General features: G+C 40.2%; 1 protein-coding gene across 1 annotated transcript in view; it reads left to right on the top strand.

Moving 5' to 3' along the window:
• Positions 1-243: 243 nt before the first annotated feature.
• Positions 244-17,711, top strand: part of LOC138367715 (sulfotransferase 1E1-like) — a 39,584-nt gene continuing 22,116 nt past the window's right edge. Inside the window, exons 1-2 of the mRNA XM_069329675.1 lie at positions 244-404; positions 13,024-13,126. Coding sequence (XP_069185776.1) covers positions 270-404; positions 13,024-13,126 — 238 coding nt within the window. The 5' untranslated portion in view covers positions 244-269. The remainder of the gene's footprint in view (positions 405-13,023; positions 13,127-17,711) is intronic.

Consider the following 17,711-nt stretch of genomic DNA (forward strand, 5'->3'; position numbering starts at 1 on the left):
TAAAACATAGATAATATTGTTCCTTCCTATATTGTTCAAATGATAAACAAAATCTCTCAGAATGAAGAGCAGTCGATGAAAAATAATTATTTTGAACTTTTTCACATTTTGTAAATAAAAATAGACTTTATTTTCCATACTTCATGAGGTAATATTATTAGCCTTATTGTAATAGCATGAGATTTTGACTATATATTAATCATAACTGAGTATTATAAAGTTGCCATATGCCGACAGTATTGTACAACCCATTCTGGCCCCACGTGAAGATGGCGTGGAAGAACAAGGACCATCCCAACATGCATTTTCTCTTTTATGAAGACCTGAAAACTGACGTAATGAAAGAACTAAGAACTCTGAATGAGTTCTTGGGTACCCGCCTCACCCAGCAACAACTTGATAATGTAAGTCTACTGAACTTTGTTTGGTTACTAAGCAGAGTTGTTATTATGGTACAGGAAAATGTTTTATGTTATTACATGTTATTTTATATGACTCTCGATTTTATTAGTGTTTAGCACAGTGTGTTTTGGGCAGTTTCAGGCCTCTATATTTCCTCATAGATGTGAGGTAGTTAGTGACACTGGGATGAGAAGTTGTAGCTTGAGAATATGAGTGTTAGGAGAGTAAAATGTTGATGAAGTGTTATGTTGAAGCATCATGCCAGGAAGTGGCATGATGCAACCTTCGTTTACAGGGAACTTGTCTCTCACAAACATTACATTCTATTAGACTCTGAGAAAGAAATACATTTGTCCAATTATACCTAAACCACCAGGTACTGGTATATAGTGACAGGTGTCACCTGAGCCGCCTGGAAGACACGGGGTGGACACAGCTGTTCTCTCTCAACCATAGTGTAAAAATACTGTACATTTGCGAACGTTTAACAGCATAGGGATCTAAATGTCCTGAACTCCACTGTAAGAAACTTTAACAGTAGAGAGGAGGGATGGAGATTCTTATTCAGGTCCAGCTTGTAGAGTATTTGTTAGGTCAATTAATGGAGAGTCTCAGTTCAGGTCCAACGATGGTAAGTCTTTGTCAAATTCAGAGATAGTGAGTTTTAGTGAGGTCCTGAAAAGGAGTCTTAGGTACAATGATGGAGAGTCTATGGATGAAGAATCCAATCAGATCTATGGATGTTCAGGGATTGGTAGTTTTAATTAGTTCATGGGGTGGAGATTACTAGCCACGTTGAGTTTGTTCATGGGGTGGAGATTACTAGCCACGTTGAGTTTGTTCATGGGGTGGAGATTACTAGTCACGTTGAGTTACTTCATGGGATGGAGATTACTAGCCACGTTGAGTTACTTCATGGGGTGGAAATTACTAGTCACGTTGAGTTACTTCATGGGGTGGAGATTACTAGCCACGTTGAGTTACTTCATGGGGTGGAGATTACTAGTCACGTTGAGTTACTTCATGGGGGTGGAGATTACTAGCCACGTTGAGTTACTTTATGGGGTGGAGATTACTAGCCACGTTGAGTTTGTTCATGGGGTGGAGATTACTAGCCACGTTGAGTTAGTTCATGGGGTGGAGATTACTAGCCATGTTGAGTTAGTTCATGGGGTGGAGATTACTAGTCACGTTGAGTTACTTCATGGGATGGAGATTACTGTGGGATATTTGGGCTTGATTCTGATTAATTAATAATTAAAGTAGTAAATTAAATTACGAAGGACCACCCGCTTTTAAAGTAAAGAGGGAAACTGAGAATTTCTGATCATTAAATAATTCCTAGATGAAACCAGTAACTATGGATATAACTAGAAATCATGATCATAAGATTAATTAATGGGCTGTATTATTAAAAGAAACAAAGCCTCAAACACCTACGTTGGGGGGTTATTACTGGAGGTAAGTACGTCCAGGAATCAGTGTGGTTCGTTCACTAATTCAATTAATAATAATCTAATCCTATAAAATAATACTGAATACAATATCATTCACATAAAGAAGAATATGAATATGAGCATAATAATGAGTTACAGTAAATCACACATTAATATCAAAACATTCTGAATAAATCAAATTGCAAAGGAATGGATAAAAACGAAATAAATCTTAGCTTGAAGCAGATTCCTTTAGATAACCATAGAAGTCCTCTTAATCTCCAGATCCGGTACACTGACGAATGGTACGGTTCAACATGGAGAAGGCAGCATGAGGAATTCTTCTCTCGGGCTGCAAGATAAATAACTACCAGTAGCAATTGATTTAACTACTCAATTTATATTAAAAAATGTTAAGATTTACAGATGAAATGCTAATCACCTGTTATTAGGTGTTATCCCGCTTCATAACGAACAATCACCCTGCTATTATCAGACCTGTAAATGATGCATCAAATAAAGGAGTACTTAGCTGTGGGCACTGTATAAGTATTAAGATTGCCGTATTTTCGCATCCCAGGCTCCGGTGAACCTATCCTGGATAGTGATGCGCTTCAAGTTGGCTGATCACGTGTCGTCAGGAACCAAATCAAGGGGTCCCTTATTTAACACCAGCACTAGTTGAAGATATTATCTGCAAGGTCATTCACGCCTCACAGTGGCGGCTTTCATCTGAGGATGGATCACACCTGTCCTATTTGCTGGACAATGGCGTTTTTTATGAGTACGGTAAGCGCAGCTTTGCCTCCTTTCGGCTCTGCACGTGTCCGCGTACTGAGGAGGGTGGCGTCCCTCCAACCCACGCCGAGTCGACGTTCATAACACAAATTATTGTCTCGAACATTCATATTTCTCGCATTCGCGCTTAAAACTTTAAAGACTGGACGGGTTTATTATTTAGAGGAACAAATTATTAATATTTACTAATTTAAGAATAGTAAATATATAAGGGAGAGGAATTAATGTCTCCCCATGGCATTCATTGATGACGTTAACTCTATCGCGAGGTAGACGCTATGATTCTAACGCTCTATTCGGCTTTTAGTTAGAGAACAATTCGTCTGCAATCAGTTGTCATACAGAATGCTTTAATTATGGAGAATCGTATTTAATTCTCACACAAATTGGATATAATGTGTTTACTGTAATGAAATCTGACGCAATACTGGCGTCAGGTGACGTGAGAATTCTAGCCTACTGCACAGATGAATTATTAGTACATGAGAATTCTACAAGTTGTTAATTTTACTTACTACAATATTTAGTATGGTTAGTAATAAGTAATGAGAATACAACAATGCTGTATTCGGTGTTGGAAATATCCAACATAACTCCGGGGGGGCGGATTCTAGGGTCGCAGTGTACTGTGTCGTACTGACCTATCCCGAAGTGGTATTAAGATTAATACATTAGTATGTTAATATGTTAGTATGTTAGTACACACATAACAAACGTCCGGGATTTATCAAGGACTTACAAGAATTTGAGTCTTGCTATTTACATGTCAACTGAAACATGTTGTTTGTAGCCTACACAATATTTATAGAATTCAACTCTCCCAATTTAAACTAACAGAATCTACGGTGATGTGATATCTTGGGTCATAGTGACGTGTAATGTTTCGTTACGTGATATCACACCGTAGTATCATCACAGTTTTCTCAGTGGGAAGTGAAGGAAATTAATCTTCTTCAGAGTTATAATAGGCTCGCAAATTCCGCCTACATTGTTGAGCTGCAGCTCTAGTGGGACGGTTGCTTGGAGGAACAAATTCATTGTCCTCTGAAATTACTGGGGAAACTGGATCTGGCTGATATTCTTGTTCAGTCAGTTCAAGGGGAACCAGCTTCTCTAAAGTTTTTAGAGTAGTGTTGCCTCTGCATAAGACTTTAACTACTCTTAGGACACCTTGTCGATCTGGGTGAATGGTGACAATTTTTCCTATAGGCCACTCGGACCTTGGTCCATCACTGTCGACTAGTACAAGGTCTCTAGGTTTTAATTGTACCTTATTGTAAGGACTCGAAGCTCCATAGTGGTACTCTCGTAGAGCTGTGAGGTACTCTCGAGTCCACACCTCATTCCACCTGTTAATAACTCTAGAAAGATGCTGGTAGCTTTCCACCAAGTCTCCTCTGGTCACATGGGACGGGTCTACAGGGTCCTCTTCGGCTAAAGGGATGAGAGGGCTCAGTAGACCTCCATGGATCAAGTGAGAGGGGCTCAGTGGTTCTCTCTGGGTGTAATCATCAGACAGGTAGGTGATCGGGCGGTTATTGACTCGCGCCTCGATTTCCACAACAATAGTTTGGAGTTCTGAGTAACTGACCTTTTGTCGGTGTAACGTTTTCCTTAGACACCTTTTGACTGTGCCTACCATTCGCTCATAGAACCCACCTTGCCAAGGGGCTCTTGGTGCTATGAATTTCCAGTGACATTGTCTTCTTTGTAAGACTGATTGCACTTCAGGGTGGTTCCAGACTTCTCGCAAACAACTTTCTCCTGCCACAAAATTAGATCCGTTGTCTGATATCATTAATCTAGGACATGATCGACGGGCAGCAAATCTGCGGAAAGCTTGAATGAAAGCTTCAGCACTCATGTCTGGGGTAACCTCTAAGTGCACGCCTCTGGTTGTAGCACAGGTAAAGAGACAAATGTACGCCTTCACTGGTATATTATCTGGGTTACCAGTGAGGAGTAAGGCTCCTGTATAATCAACTCCAGTGGTTTCGAATGGACGAAGATGAACCACTCGCTCTTCTGGGAGAGGGGGAGGTCCTGGGTAAGGACAGACTCTAGCGTCGTATCTCTTACAGATTACACAAGATTTAATAATGGTCTTAACAGTCTGACGACCTTGAGGAAGCCAGTACTTTTGTCTAAGGTCGGTGAGAGTATCTAAAACTCCACCATGTAGGGTACCATATTGATGGTGATGTAAGACAAGAAGTTTAGTTATGATGTGGTGGCGAGGTAAAAGGATTGGGTTCTTAGTGTCTAAGTCAATCTTTGCATGTAGCAAACGTCCTCCACATCGTAGTATGTTATGAGTGTTGACATCGTACCAGATGCCCAGAGACTTAGTGAGTTTATCCGGAAGATTCTCAAATTCGCTTCCGTAAGTCTCTTGCTGCGCCCGCTTAATCCAATAGTGAACAGGATTGGGAAATTTGTGTCGAATTCCTACTTTAGAGAGGAAATCAAACACGTGTGCAGTCACTCGTAACAATTTGCTTAAGTTGGAATAATGATGAGGATTAATGGCTAATGTTCGCTGAGGCTCGGGGTCCTTCATGGGAGTGGTGATACTGGTCACTATGACTTGTGGCTTTTGTTTGGGCCACTGACCACCAACAAGCCATGAAGGTCCATTGAACCACAGCGAAGACTTGACAAGTTGTTTTAATGTCAATCCTCGTGATAAATAATCTGCAGGATTGTCCTTAGTAGGAACATGTCTAAACTTATATCCAGCAGATAAATCATGAATCTCCCTGACGCGATTGCTGACGTAAGGGGAGTTTTGTTGTTATTGTTTCTTACCCTATTGTAAGACTGCCTCGTTGTCTGACCACACTACAATCTCACCAAAGTGGATATTATTGAGTGTCTTTGCCAGGCAATGAGCCAATCTTACTCCCACTAGCAATGCCGTCAACTCCATCTGAGGTAAGGATCTCTTCTTGATGGGAGCAACTCTTGCTTTAGATGTGAGTAAAATTGATTGAGCACTGTTAACTAAATAGGCTACTGCGCCATATGCTTTGCCAGAGGCATCGCAGAAAACGTGCAAATTGGTGGGTAAGTTTGGTCCTGAAGCATTACGTGGAAATTTCAAAACACCTAACTGATTAAAATCCGTTGAGAGTATTTGCCATTTGGCTTGTAACTCACTTGGTAACGGATCATCCCATCCCATATGTTGTTGCCAGCACTCCTGCATTAGGAGTTTGCCCCTTATTAATATAGGACTAAGTAGGCCTAAAGGGTCAAATGGTTGACTGACAAATGAGAGCAGTGTTCTCATGGTAAGGGTTGAGTTATCAGTTTGCACTGACTTGACATTCATCTCGTCAGTGTTGGTGTTCCATTCCACGCCTAGAACCTTTAATTTACTGGGTACCTGATAATCGGGAAATTCTTTCTCGATTAACTGGTTAAGCAGTTTATTATTTGAGGCCCATGACTGTAGAGGCATATTGGCTCCTAACAGTTCCCGGTTAGCCTCATGGTAGATTTCTACCAGATCAGCTTGATCATTAGTTGTCCCCTGGAAATTGTCGACATACAAGTTGTCGCTAATGGTTGCCTTATAAGGGCTGTCTGATTTCCTCAAATGCGTGTCTAATGTTGCTTGCAAAAGAAACGGTGAGGACGTAGCACCAAATAATACAGAGGCAAACCGATAGGTGATTATTTCACTGTTAGGATCCAGTGGATCCTTGTACCAGAGGAATTTTGTGTAGTCACGATCTTCCTCCTGCAATCCTACTCGGAGAAAGGCTTTGCTGATGTCAGCAGTATAGGCAAAAATACCTGTGCGAAATCGTAACAACACGTCATGTAGCCTTTGTGTTAGGCTAGGTCCCGTTTGGAGACATTCATTTAAAGACACACTGTTAGGCTTTACTTTAGCACTGCAATTAAAGACAATACGAATAGGTGTTGTCAGTGAGTCTTTCACCACAGCATGGTGAGGTAAATAATGACCTGTTTTTCGGTCATCGTGTTCAACAACTTCAATGAACTTATTGTTAAGTTGTTGTTGGATAAGTTGGTGATACATGGTTAGTTTGTCTGGCTGCTTCTGCAGTCGTGTTAATTGAGACTGCAATTGTGAGGCTGCCATAAAATAATTCACTGGAAGTTGTGGATGATCTAACTTCCATGGTAGTCTTACCCAGTATTGTTTATTTGAGTAGACAACGGTATCCAGATATTGCTGGTAAGTCCATGTATCATCAGGGCTTGGTTGCTCAGGGATGATGCCTAACGTATCTAAATCCCACAAACGATGTATTGGTGGGTCAGACTCAATGTCCTCGGCTATTTCCCTGAAGCGTAGGGGTGACTGCTCTAAGCCTAGTCACGCCACAATTACATTATTGGTTTGTTGGTTTGTGGGCGCTGGACCTTGTCTGAAAAGCACGGGTCCTGTGAGCAATTTGCCACCTGCGGACGACAACAAATTCATACCATGTTGCCTAGTGCATCCAGTGATAAACTTGTAATAATGATCCGCGCCTATTAATATTCCAATATCTGTGAGGCAATCGGAATTTATTTTATGATCCGCTAGCCTCATGCGGTTTCGCTTAAGGTGTCTCGCAGTGCGAGCTAATCCTGTGACCTGCAGGTCCGTAGGAATCTTATCCACTACCACCGCATGGATTGGGCTAGCAGAGGATCCTAATCTAACTAGTAATTTAACTACCTTGTAGTCACGCGGTCCACTATTTGACAGGAAAGCAGAAATGTTTAACTTCACACTTTTGGTAGGTTTTAAATTTAAATCATTTACCAACTGCTGTGTGATGAAGGTTTTTTGGGAACCTTGGTCAAAGAGACCTCTACTGTTAATTCTAGATCTTCGGTTTATTAATTTAAGCTGAGCGGTAGGCAAGGTAGTACTATTGCCTGACTCAGTAGCAAGTACATTCACTTCGTGATGTACTTTACAATATTGCACTGCAGTAGAATTAGTAAAATTCTCTCCAGTGGTCAGAGTTGGTGTAGGAGATTTCCTACATAAGGCGTAGTGGTGTACACCTTGGTTACAACGGTTGCAAGTACGTAAAGGTACTGCACATTTCTTGGGAACATGAGAACCCATACATTTAGTGCATTTGTGCAATTCCTGTAACCTTTTAACTCTAGCATTATACGTAGGATAAGCAGAGCATTGGTAAGTGGTGTGTTCCTGATTGCAGAACAGACACTTTCTCTGGTTAATAGACTTAGTCTCTTTAGTAGACAAGTCATTGGTTATCTCTGAAGGAGATACTGAATAGGTACCTACATTTCCACTTCTTTTCCTGGTGGATGGAGTAGGTTTGGATTTATATTTATTAGACTTACTTGGAGTCTGTTTAGGTTTGACTGAAATATCAGTATTAATTGGTTTGGACTCAGGTTAAATTTTGTCATGAGTCTTTAACCTATTAACTGTGATCCTCAACCCCTCGAAAATCTGATCGAGAGTAAGAAACTCAGTATTATAATGTGAGCAGAGCTCTGTCAAGACGTTTCGAGGTAATTTCCTCTGTAACAATAGCTTGATAGACCATTCAGAACTAGGTATATTAACCTTGGTACCTAAGGCCTTTACTAGAGACTCTACTTCTAGTCTGAAGCTTTGAAGTGACTCTGGTCTACTGTTTGGTGCATTCAGATCTAGCAATTGATAATAAAGGGTAGCTATACTTAACTCTTTGTTGCAATAGTTCAACTTCAGAAGTTTTATAGCTTCCTCATAATTACTCTCATTAAGAGTAAGGTTATGTATGACCTTTTTAGCCTCTCCTGTGAGAAGACTGAGTAGGTATGAAAATTTAGAAACTTTGTCTAGAGACTGTTTCTTATGGATGTGAACTTCAAAGGAAGTCCAAAAATTATCCCAATTTTCTGTATCTAATCCTGAAAAGGTGGGCAAGTCTAGAGTAGGTAAACGAACCTCAGGTAAGTGATTATTGAAGTGAGACCCAGTGTTGCTGGCATTGGCTCCAGACTGTTTGGCTAATTTAGATAGCCTGAAAATTTTATCACGAGTCTCCTCTTCATATTGGGAGATGTCGGTTACTATTTGACTTACTTCATCAGGATCAATTTCTACAGTATTTAGCAGATCAAGATAAGATTGACCTGCAGTTCTGACTTGATCAAATTTCAGATCAGCCAATCTAACTGTTGACTCTAAGTGATAAGAGTCAATGGGATTATCTTTAGTTAAGTCATCAGCCTTATTAATTAATCTGGTCAAGGTGACCTTTAAGGCCAATGTAGGTTCTCCTCAATTGTTCAGGAGTAGCCATGTTGGGCTTAGGTTCAAACTTCACAGTGTTAGCATATGTATTACTAATGAAGCTTGGATACTTGTTCATTAGTGAACAGGTAACATTAATTGTAGCCTAAATTAAGGTGACTACTTTATATTTTACCTCACTTGAGGTTGAATGTACCTACCTACCTAACAACAAATAGCTAGATATTTTGTGTACTGTCTGAACTCCACCACTAGTTCTCGTCCGGTTAGCTCATCCTTATTACCATCAGAGTTAATGGAGATAATCCAGCAATACACAAAATAGATACACAAAATAATGCATACAAGAGAAATATTATGGAGACACTCCAATCAGAGTTATCTCAAAATTTATCCCACCCTATAGAGGGTCAGCACAAATAATATAATACACAACACTGACTAGTTTTAGATCTAGTCGTAATAATTCCTAACTAAGAACTATAAATTTATTTAGTCTGGGCTTGTACCAAATTCAGCACAATCTCAGCCTAAATTCTACCTAATAACATGGGTAAAGATTATTATGGTGCAGTAAAGTAAATAGTTGTGCTGTATTTTTGGGTTTTTTGTTTTATAAGAGTGCTCTTGCACACACAGGTGAATAATTATGTACAGTTAAGTTTGGCTTGCCAGCCACAGCCTTTTGTGATGGTTGATGGTGGTAATTAACTTGTCAACCACATGCAACCTAGATTCCCCTGACAAATGTACACCGTCTCTGGTCAGGTTCTGTCTGTAAGGTCTGGCTGTAAATTGGATATATGTGGCATCCAATCTCACTCGTTTTTTCAGCCTGAAATTTATGTACTTAGCAGCTCTCAGGTAGTATTCCGGAGTTACTCCCCAACGATTATCTTGACTTGGTTGGCGAGGTTCCACTAATGTGAATACTACTGATTCACTGATGAGCTTGAAAGAAGAAATTATGTTTTTGAGGTGTTTGATCACCTCGGCTGGATGACGAGTTGGGTGGATGTCATTGCCACCTAAGTATATAATAGTTAGATGGTGAGGCCACTCTAACGCAGGTGTTAGGGTGGTGTTGTTGTAAAAGTTATGAGCTGTTGCTCCTGGTGACCTAAAGATTCTCACCTCGGTGTGAGGTATAGGTCTAAGTGTTGTGGGTAATTGGCTATGACCCACTAAAGCCACTTTATACATGAGGTAAAAGTAGCAATATGTTAGTGTGATCTAGGCTAACTAATGTGTTACAATGTTAGTTGACACAATTAATTAAATAGTTAGTCTAGCTTCTATCACACAAGGATTAGCTATTAATGGTTAATATTTTAATTATAAATTTAATGCCTATCCGGTTCGATAAGGACCATAATGTGGGATATTTGGGCTTGATTCTGATTAATTAATAATTAAAGTAGTAAATTAAATTACGAAGGACCACCCGCTTTTAAAGTAAAGAGGGAAACTGAGAATTTCTGATCATTAAATAATTCCTAGATGAAACCAGTAACTATGGATATAACTAGAAATCATGATCATAAGATTAATTAATGGGCTGTATTATTAAAAGAAACAAAGCCTCAAACACCTACATTGGGGGGTTATTACTGGAGGTAAGTACGTCCAGGAATCAGTGTGGTTCGTTCACTAATTCAATTAATAATAATCTAATCCTATAAAATAATACTGAATACAATATCATTCACATAAAGAAGAATATGAATATGAGCATAATAATTAGTTACAGTAAATCACACATTAATATCAAAACATTCAGAATAAATCAAATTGCAAAGGAATGGATAAAAAGGAAATAAATCTTAGCTTGAAGCAGATTCCTTTAGATAACCATAGAAGTCCTCTTAATCTCCAGATCCGGTACACTGACGAATGGTACGGTTCAACATGGAGAAGGCAGCATGAGGAATTCTTCTCTCGGGCTGCAAGATAAATAACTACCAGTAGCAATTGATTTAACTACTCAATTTATATTCAAAAATGTTAAGATTTACAGATGAAATGCTAATCACCTGTTATTAGGTGTTATCCCGCTTCATAACGAACAATCACCCTGCTATTATCAGACCTGTAAATGATGCATCAAATAAAGGAGTACTTAGCTGTGGGCACTGTATAAGTATTAAGATTTCGCATCCCAGGCTCCGGTGAACCTATCCTGGATAGTGATGCGCTTCAAGTTGGCTGACCACGTGTCGTCAGGAAAAAAATCAAGGGGTCCCTTATTTAACACCAGCACTAGTTGAAGATATTATCTGCAAGGTCATTCACGCCTCACAGTGGCGGCTTTCATCTGAGGATGGATCACACCTGTCCTATTTGCTGGACAATGGCGTCTTTTATGAGTACGGTAAGCGCAGCTTTGCCTCCTTTCGGCTCTGCACGTGTCCGCGTACTGAGGAGGATGGCGTCCCTCCAACCCACGCCGAGTCGACGTTCATAACACAAATTATTGTCTCGAACATTCATATTTCTCGCATTCGCGCTTAAAACTTTAAAGACTGGACGGGTTTATTATTTAGAGGAACAAATTATTAATATTTACTAATTTAAGAATAGTAAATATATAAGGGAGAGGAATTAATGTCTCCCCATGGCATTCATTGATGACGTTAACTCTATCGCGAGGTAGACGCTATGATTCTAACGCTCTATTCGGCTTTTAGTTAGAGAACAATTCGTCTGCAATCAGTTGTCATACAGAATGCTTTAATTATGGAGAATCGTATTTAATTCTCACACAAATTGGATATAATGTGTTTACTGTAATGAAATCTGACGCAATACTGGCGTCAGGTGACGTGAGAATTCTAGCCTACTGCACAGATGAAATATTAGTACATGAGAATTCTACGAGTTGTTAACTTTACTTACTACAATATTTAGTATGGTTAGTAATAAGTAATGAGAATACAACAATGCTGTATTCGGTGTTGGAAATATCCAACAATTACTAGCCACGTTGAGTTAGTTCATGGGGGTGGAGATTGCTAGTCACGTTGAGTTACTTCATGGGATGGAGATTACTAGCCACGTTGAGTTAGTTCACAGGGTGGAGATTACTAGTCACGTTGAGTTACTTCATGGGGTGGAGATTACTAGTCACGTTGAGTTACTTCATGGGATGGAGATTACTAGCCACGTTGAGTTTGTTCATGGGGTGGAAATTACTAGTCACGTTGAGTTACTTCATGGGGTGGAGATTACTAGCCATGTTGAGTTACTTCATGGGGTGGAGATTACTAGTCACGTTGAGTTAGTTCATGGGGTGGAGATTACTAGCCACGTTGAGTTACTTCATGGGGTGGAGATTACTAGTCACGCTGAGTTACTTCATGGGGTGGAGATTACTAGCCACGTTGAGTTACTTCATGGGGTGGAGATTACTAGCCACGTTGAGTTTGTTCATGGGGTGGAGATTACTAGCCACGTTGAGTTAGTTCATGGGGTGGCGATTACTAGTCACGTTGAGTTACTTCATGGGGGTGGAGATTACTAGCCACGTTGAGTTACCTCATGGGGTGGAGATTACTAGTCACGTTGAGTTTGTTCATGGGGTGGAGATTACTAGCCACGTTGAGTTAGTTCATGGGGTGGAGATTACTAGTCACGTTGAGGTACTTCATGGGGTGGAGATTACTAGCCACGTTGAGTTAGTTCATGGGGTGGAGATTACTAGCCACGTTGAGTTAGTTCATGGGGTGGAGATTACTAGTCACGTTGAGGTACTTCATGGGATGGAGATTACTAGCCACGTTCTGGGACTGGGTCAAGTTAGTTCGTGATCAAGTACTAAGGTCAACTCAGGTTGACATTACCTGAGTCTTAGTCAAGTTCAGGTAATGAGAAAGTTGGTGAAGTCCAATGATGGAGAGTGGTAGTCAGGTGTACTAATGTATTAATTCATTATTAATTATTATTCATTATTATTAACTAATAATAACGAATGCTATATATTGCACCAATGAGGCAGGATTAGCTCTCAGGGTGTCTTGGAACACTTTATCTTAACAATAATTATATCAGTCTAAACATGATATAATGATGATAGTTAAATTATTTGAGTTTTATTGTAGAAGTAAAGATTATTTTTAGTAATTTATTCATTGTTTTTTCTAGGTGATCGAGCACACATCTTTCTCATCAATGAAAAATAGGAGCATTAAAAATCCTGAAATTTATTTGAGCGCTCAGAAGAAGAAAGACGGCTTCTTTAGGAAAGGTGAGTTGCATTGTCCTGACTCATTGTTGACTACACTGTCATGTACTCACCTAGTTATGCTTGCAGGGGTTGAGCTCTGGCTCTTTGGTCCCGCCTCTCAACTGCCAATATATTGGTGTACATATTCCTGAGCTTCTCCATCTATGCCGGAAGGGAGCCGGTCGGCCGAGCGGACAGCACGCCTGGACTTGTGATCCTGTGGTTCTGGCTTCGATCCCAGGCGCTGGCGAGAAACAATGGGCAGAGTTTCTTTCACCCTATGCCCCTGTTACCTAGCAGTAAAATAGGTACCTGGGTGTTAGTCAGTTGTCACAGGCTGCTTCCTGGGGGTGGAGGCCTGGTCGAGGACCGGGCCGCGGGGACACTAAAAGCCCCGAAATCATCTCCAGATAACCTCCAGATGCCATATCTATATTTGAAACTATGTATGGAGTCAGCATCCACCACATCACTTCCTAGGGTGAACAGGGGTGTAATGAAAATGCTAAGAAAAGAATAATGATTTAATTGGTGAGGGTATCATTGGCATGCAGGAACATGACAAAGTTGACGCCCTTGCTAAGGCTGCAGTAAATAAAGACAGTATCGAACTGAATCTTGAGTTATCAAATAGGTCCCTTAAAAGTGTCATTAGACGAGAACTCCTGGATGAATTTGAAGAAAGTAGAACTGTGCAAACTAGCAGGTCCATAGTTCATCACTATGAAATGTGTGAAGTAAAACATGTGTATGGGGCAAGTAACAAAGTCAGTAGACTAACAGATGTTGTCACAGCTCGTATAAGACTTGGCTACAAGTATCTCTGGCAGTTCGGCTTGTATAGGGATCTAGATGAAGTAAAGTGTAAAGTGTGTGGACAAAGACCGGGCCACACACTCCAACACTATATCTTGGATTGTAGTGAAATTGAGCCATTTAGAGATAAATCTAAGCTCACTCTGTATGATATGGCAACCTATCTTATTACCATGGATAAATTACCTGAAATCCTTGCACTGTATCCATATTTCGCTTCCAGTAGATGAACGACATATAGGATTCAGAAACAAGTAGTGTATTGTGAGGACTAATAATAAACAGAAGCACCCCTACGACTCTGTAATATCCCCATTGGTCAAACTATTATGTATTAGCGATAAGACCTACCATTAATGTATGATGACTTAATGTAAATATATAGCTCTTGAAATAGCACTTTCTCTGTAACTAGCTGACATTGTAACTATAAGGTGTGAAGGATAGATGAAATTGTTTATGTAATAATCTAAGATGAGGTCTGATAAAGACCTTTTGTGCCCTTTGTAATGCTTTTGCGCTACCGCTCACAGGATGAGTATGGGATGCACAATAAACTAGCCGCCTTCGGCGGCAACAATAAAAAAAACAACAATCAGGTATAGGGTGAGGGAGGTAGAGAAAGGGTGAGGGAGGAGTGAGGAAGTAGTAAGGGAGTAGCGGGGTTGGTCAGGAAGAGTGATAAGAGGGGGGAGTAAGGCAGGAGTGGTCAGGTAAAAGGGAAAGTTAGAGGGAGGAAGATATTGGGATCATTGGGGGAAGTAGAAATTAGAGAAGAGTTGAAAGTAGAAGGTAGAAGCATAAGGGTAGATAGTAGAAAGTGAAGTAGAAAAGATAGACGTAGAGGTAGAAAGGGCTGCTACCATCCATTCTAGTTCATTACATACAAGACAAGGAATGGAACTCGTCTGTACTTTAAGCTGTTATCAATGTTACTTTAGCATGTATAAACTGGAATCATGTATCTTGTTCCATGCAAGATTCCTTAAGGCAATAAACTCATGAGTGTTCTACGCTTAATTTGCAATATATCAGAAAATCCAAGATCTAGGGAACACAATTAAAGTCAGATTAAAAAGTAAGTTAATCAAGTATATTTAACATGATAAGATTCATAATTCAAGCAATTTTCCTTAATGTTGACACTGTCCAGATTAATAACCAATGTGAGTCACCACACAAGACCTTGAGGGCACTATGACTCTCTGCCCCTGCTAATCACACAACACCTTAAAGTTTGGGAAACACGAAATAAGTCACCCTAAGGTTCAACTCATCAAGAGTCTGAGCCTAATCTGGGTAGAGATGGGGTGGAGGCAGAGTCCCCACCCAGCCTGACAGCCTAGACTGGCTGATGTTCAGTTGTCCACCCCCAGTCTGTTCTGTTTTCTGTTGATGCTGTGCTAGGCTCTCGAATATACAGTTCCCTGGGTATTTATTGGGAATCTGGGAGCTAACTCCACCAACTAAATAGATAGCCCCAGACCATCTACCAAGCCACGCCTTAACGGGCGGCTTGTTTGAAATACACACCCGGCTACCTGGCTGCAATTATTAGTTTAGCAGAAGCAAGGTAAAGTCACACGACCTGACCACTGGTCAGTTTGTCGTCATTAACACTCTAGAGGTGTGAGTATGGCTCAGACACCCTGACGCCTCTCAAAATCCTGTCTGACTGGCTCATGTACTATGCATGTATTAACTAAATCCAACTAAACAGTCTTATGGTGTTACAGTGCATTATTTACTAACTACTCTGGCAGTGTGTGGTTCTGTGTTGTTATGGAGTATTCGCTTAGTTTATGTGAAGTAAAGTTTACATAAAGGTTATCTTGGACTTCTTTGCTCATTGTGGCTTGTGTGAGTGCTATAAGGTGTATTTACCTATCAGTACTTACCTATCACTGACTACGGGGAAGTGAGGTCTAGTTCTTCATCCCCTTTAATTAACATTGTTGTACCTGTTGATCTATAATTTATCTATTCTGATTTTCGAATTCTAAATGGAATCTAACGTTAAAGTTGTGGCTGGAGGGAAGGGGTTTCTACAACTTCCTCTTCCAAATCATTCCACTTGTTGACCATCTGTATAGGGTACCAGATTTTTCGTACATCTCTTCGACTCATTTGCGTTTTAAACTTCTACCTATATCTTCTTGTCCTGCTTCTTCTCCCTTTAAAAAGGCTGTCCTTGTCCACGTTATCAATTTTTCTCCGTATTTTGTATGTTACGATCATAACCACCCTCTCTCTTCTCTCATCCGGGGATTTGAAATCTAATTTCCTGAACCTGTCTCCATAGACAGGTTCCCGGTAGTACACTCGGGTTCGTTCTCGACGCACAATCAAGAATTCCGGGTTCGAATCCAGGGCGATACACAAATGGTTGGGCACGTTTCCTTTCACCTAATTGTCTGTTTACTTAGCAGCAAGTAAGTAATCAAGAGTTAGTCAGCTTGTTGTGGGGTTGCATCCTGCGCGGGGTCAATAATTCTACCCTGGGGGGGGAACCTCTGAATGAATACACTCTGGCTTCCTGTCCCCCAACACAGTGAATTAAAAATAATTAAAGAGCTTATCTCTCTTAGCTCAGGTACTAATCCTGTTGCAAAACTTTGTACTTTGTAAATTCTGGTTTTGTTTCACGAGGTGCAGACTCCAGGCTGGTGCTGCTTATTCCAGCGTTGGTTTAATAACCAGCCTTGATTAATGTTTCTTAATATCATTATAATGTTTAGCAGCATCCCATAATTTGTTACCCTGATAATGTGTGCCTCTGGTCGAGACAGTGTTTGAATTATATCTTCTCCAAACTCCTTTTTTCTTTCCCACTCATGTAGGTTTTTTCATTTATGGTGTAGATACCTTCTAGACTCCTTTCTCATTTTGCCATCTCCATTAAGTTACATTTATTAATATTGAATTCTAGCAACCACATGTTTGCCATTTCTGGGGTTTGTCAATGTCATCCTGCAAATTTCTACAGTCACCTTCGGTGTTTACTTTCTTTATTTGCGTCAGCCTTTTGGGAACATTGACATGTCAAACTTACTCCATCAGGTTGGTCATTCACAACAATTGTTAACAGCAGGGAGGTCCGAGGATCCTTGGGGGAATTCCACTTGTTACCTCCTTCCAACTCGAACCCTCGTCTCTGACTCTGTTTTCTGTCATTCAGGTAGTACTTTATCCAGAGCTGTTTCTTCATTTATCACAGCTTCCTTCTTCATCTTGTATGCCAGCCTTTCATTAGCAACTGCACTTAAAGATTTTTAACCATCTCGACAAATATTCCCTTCCCAGCCTTTCTTTTCATTATTTATTTTAATAACCTTTTCATAGAACTCTATCAAGTTTGTTAGGCACGTCTTTTCTCTGTTTCAATCCATGTTGCATCTTCGCTACAACGTTTATCCTCTGCACATGTTTACTTATTCTCAACCTGATTACTTTTTTCCAGCACTTTACACAGAATATTGTCAGCGACATTGGAGAGTAATTTAGGTTCTTCTGTCTTCACACATTTGAATACAAAAACTATGTTTGCCTTTTGTCTAGAATTCTGGAAGTTTTCCAGTCTCAAATGTTTTATTGAAAATTGTAGTCAACGAGTGACATTGTACTTCTGCAGCCTCTTGCAACCGCCATGGTGATAATTGGCCTGGTTCTATTGATGTTGTTGTGTCTAATTCATCCTGGTGTTTACTAATGTTCTCAACGTTGACTCATTTTTCGTCCAGTGATACCTTAGTATTTCATCTCGTTAGCCTGGTCGCCACACTTGCTCGTT

Source organism: Procambarus clarkii, chromosome 23 (genome assembly GCF_040958095.1).
Source record: "Procambarus clarkii isolate CNS0578487 chromosome 23, FALCON_Pclarkii_2.0, whole genome shotgun sequence".
Lineage (NCBI taxonomy): Eukaryota > Metazoa > Arthropoda > Malacostraca > Decapoda > Cambaridae > Procambarus > Procambarus clarkii.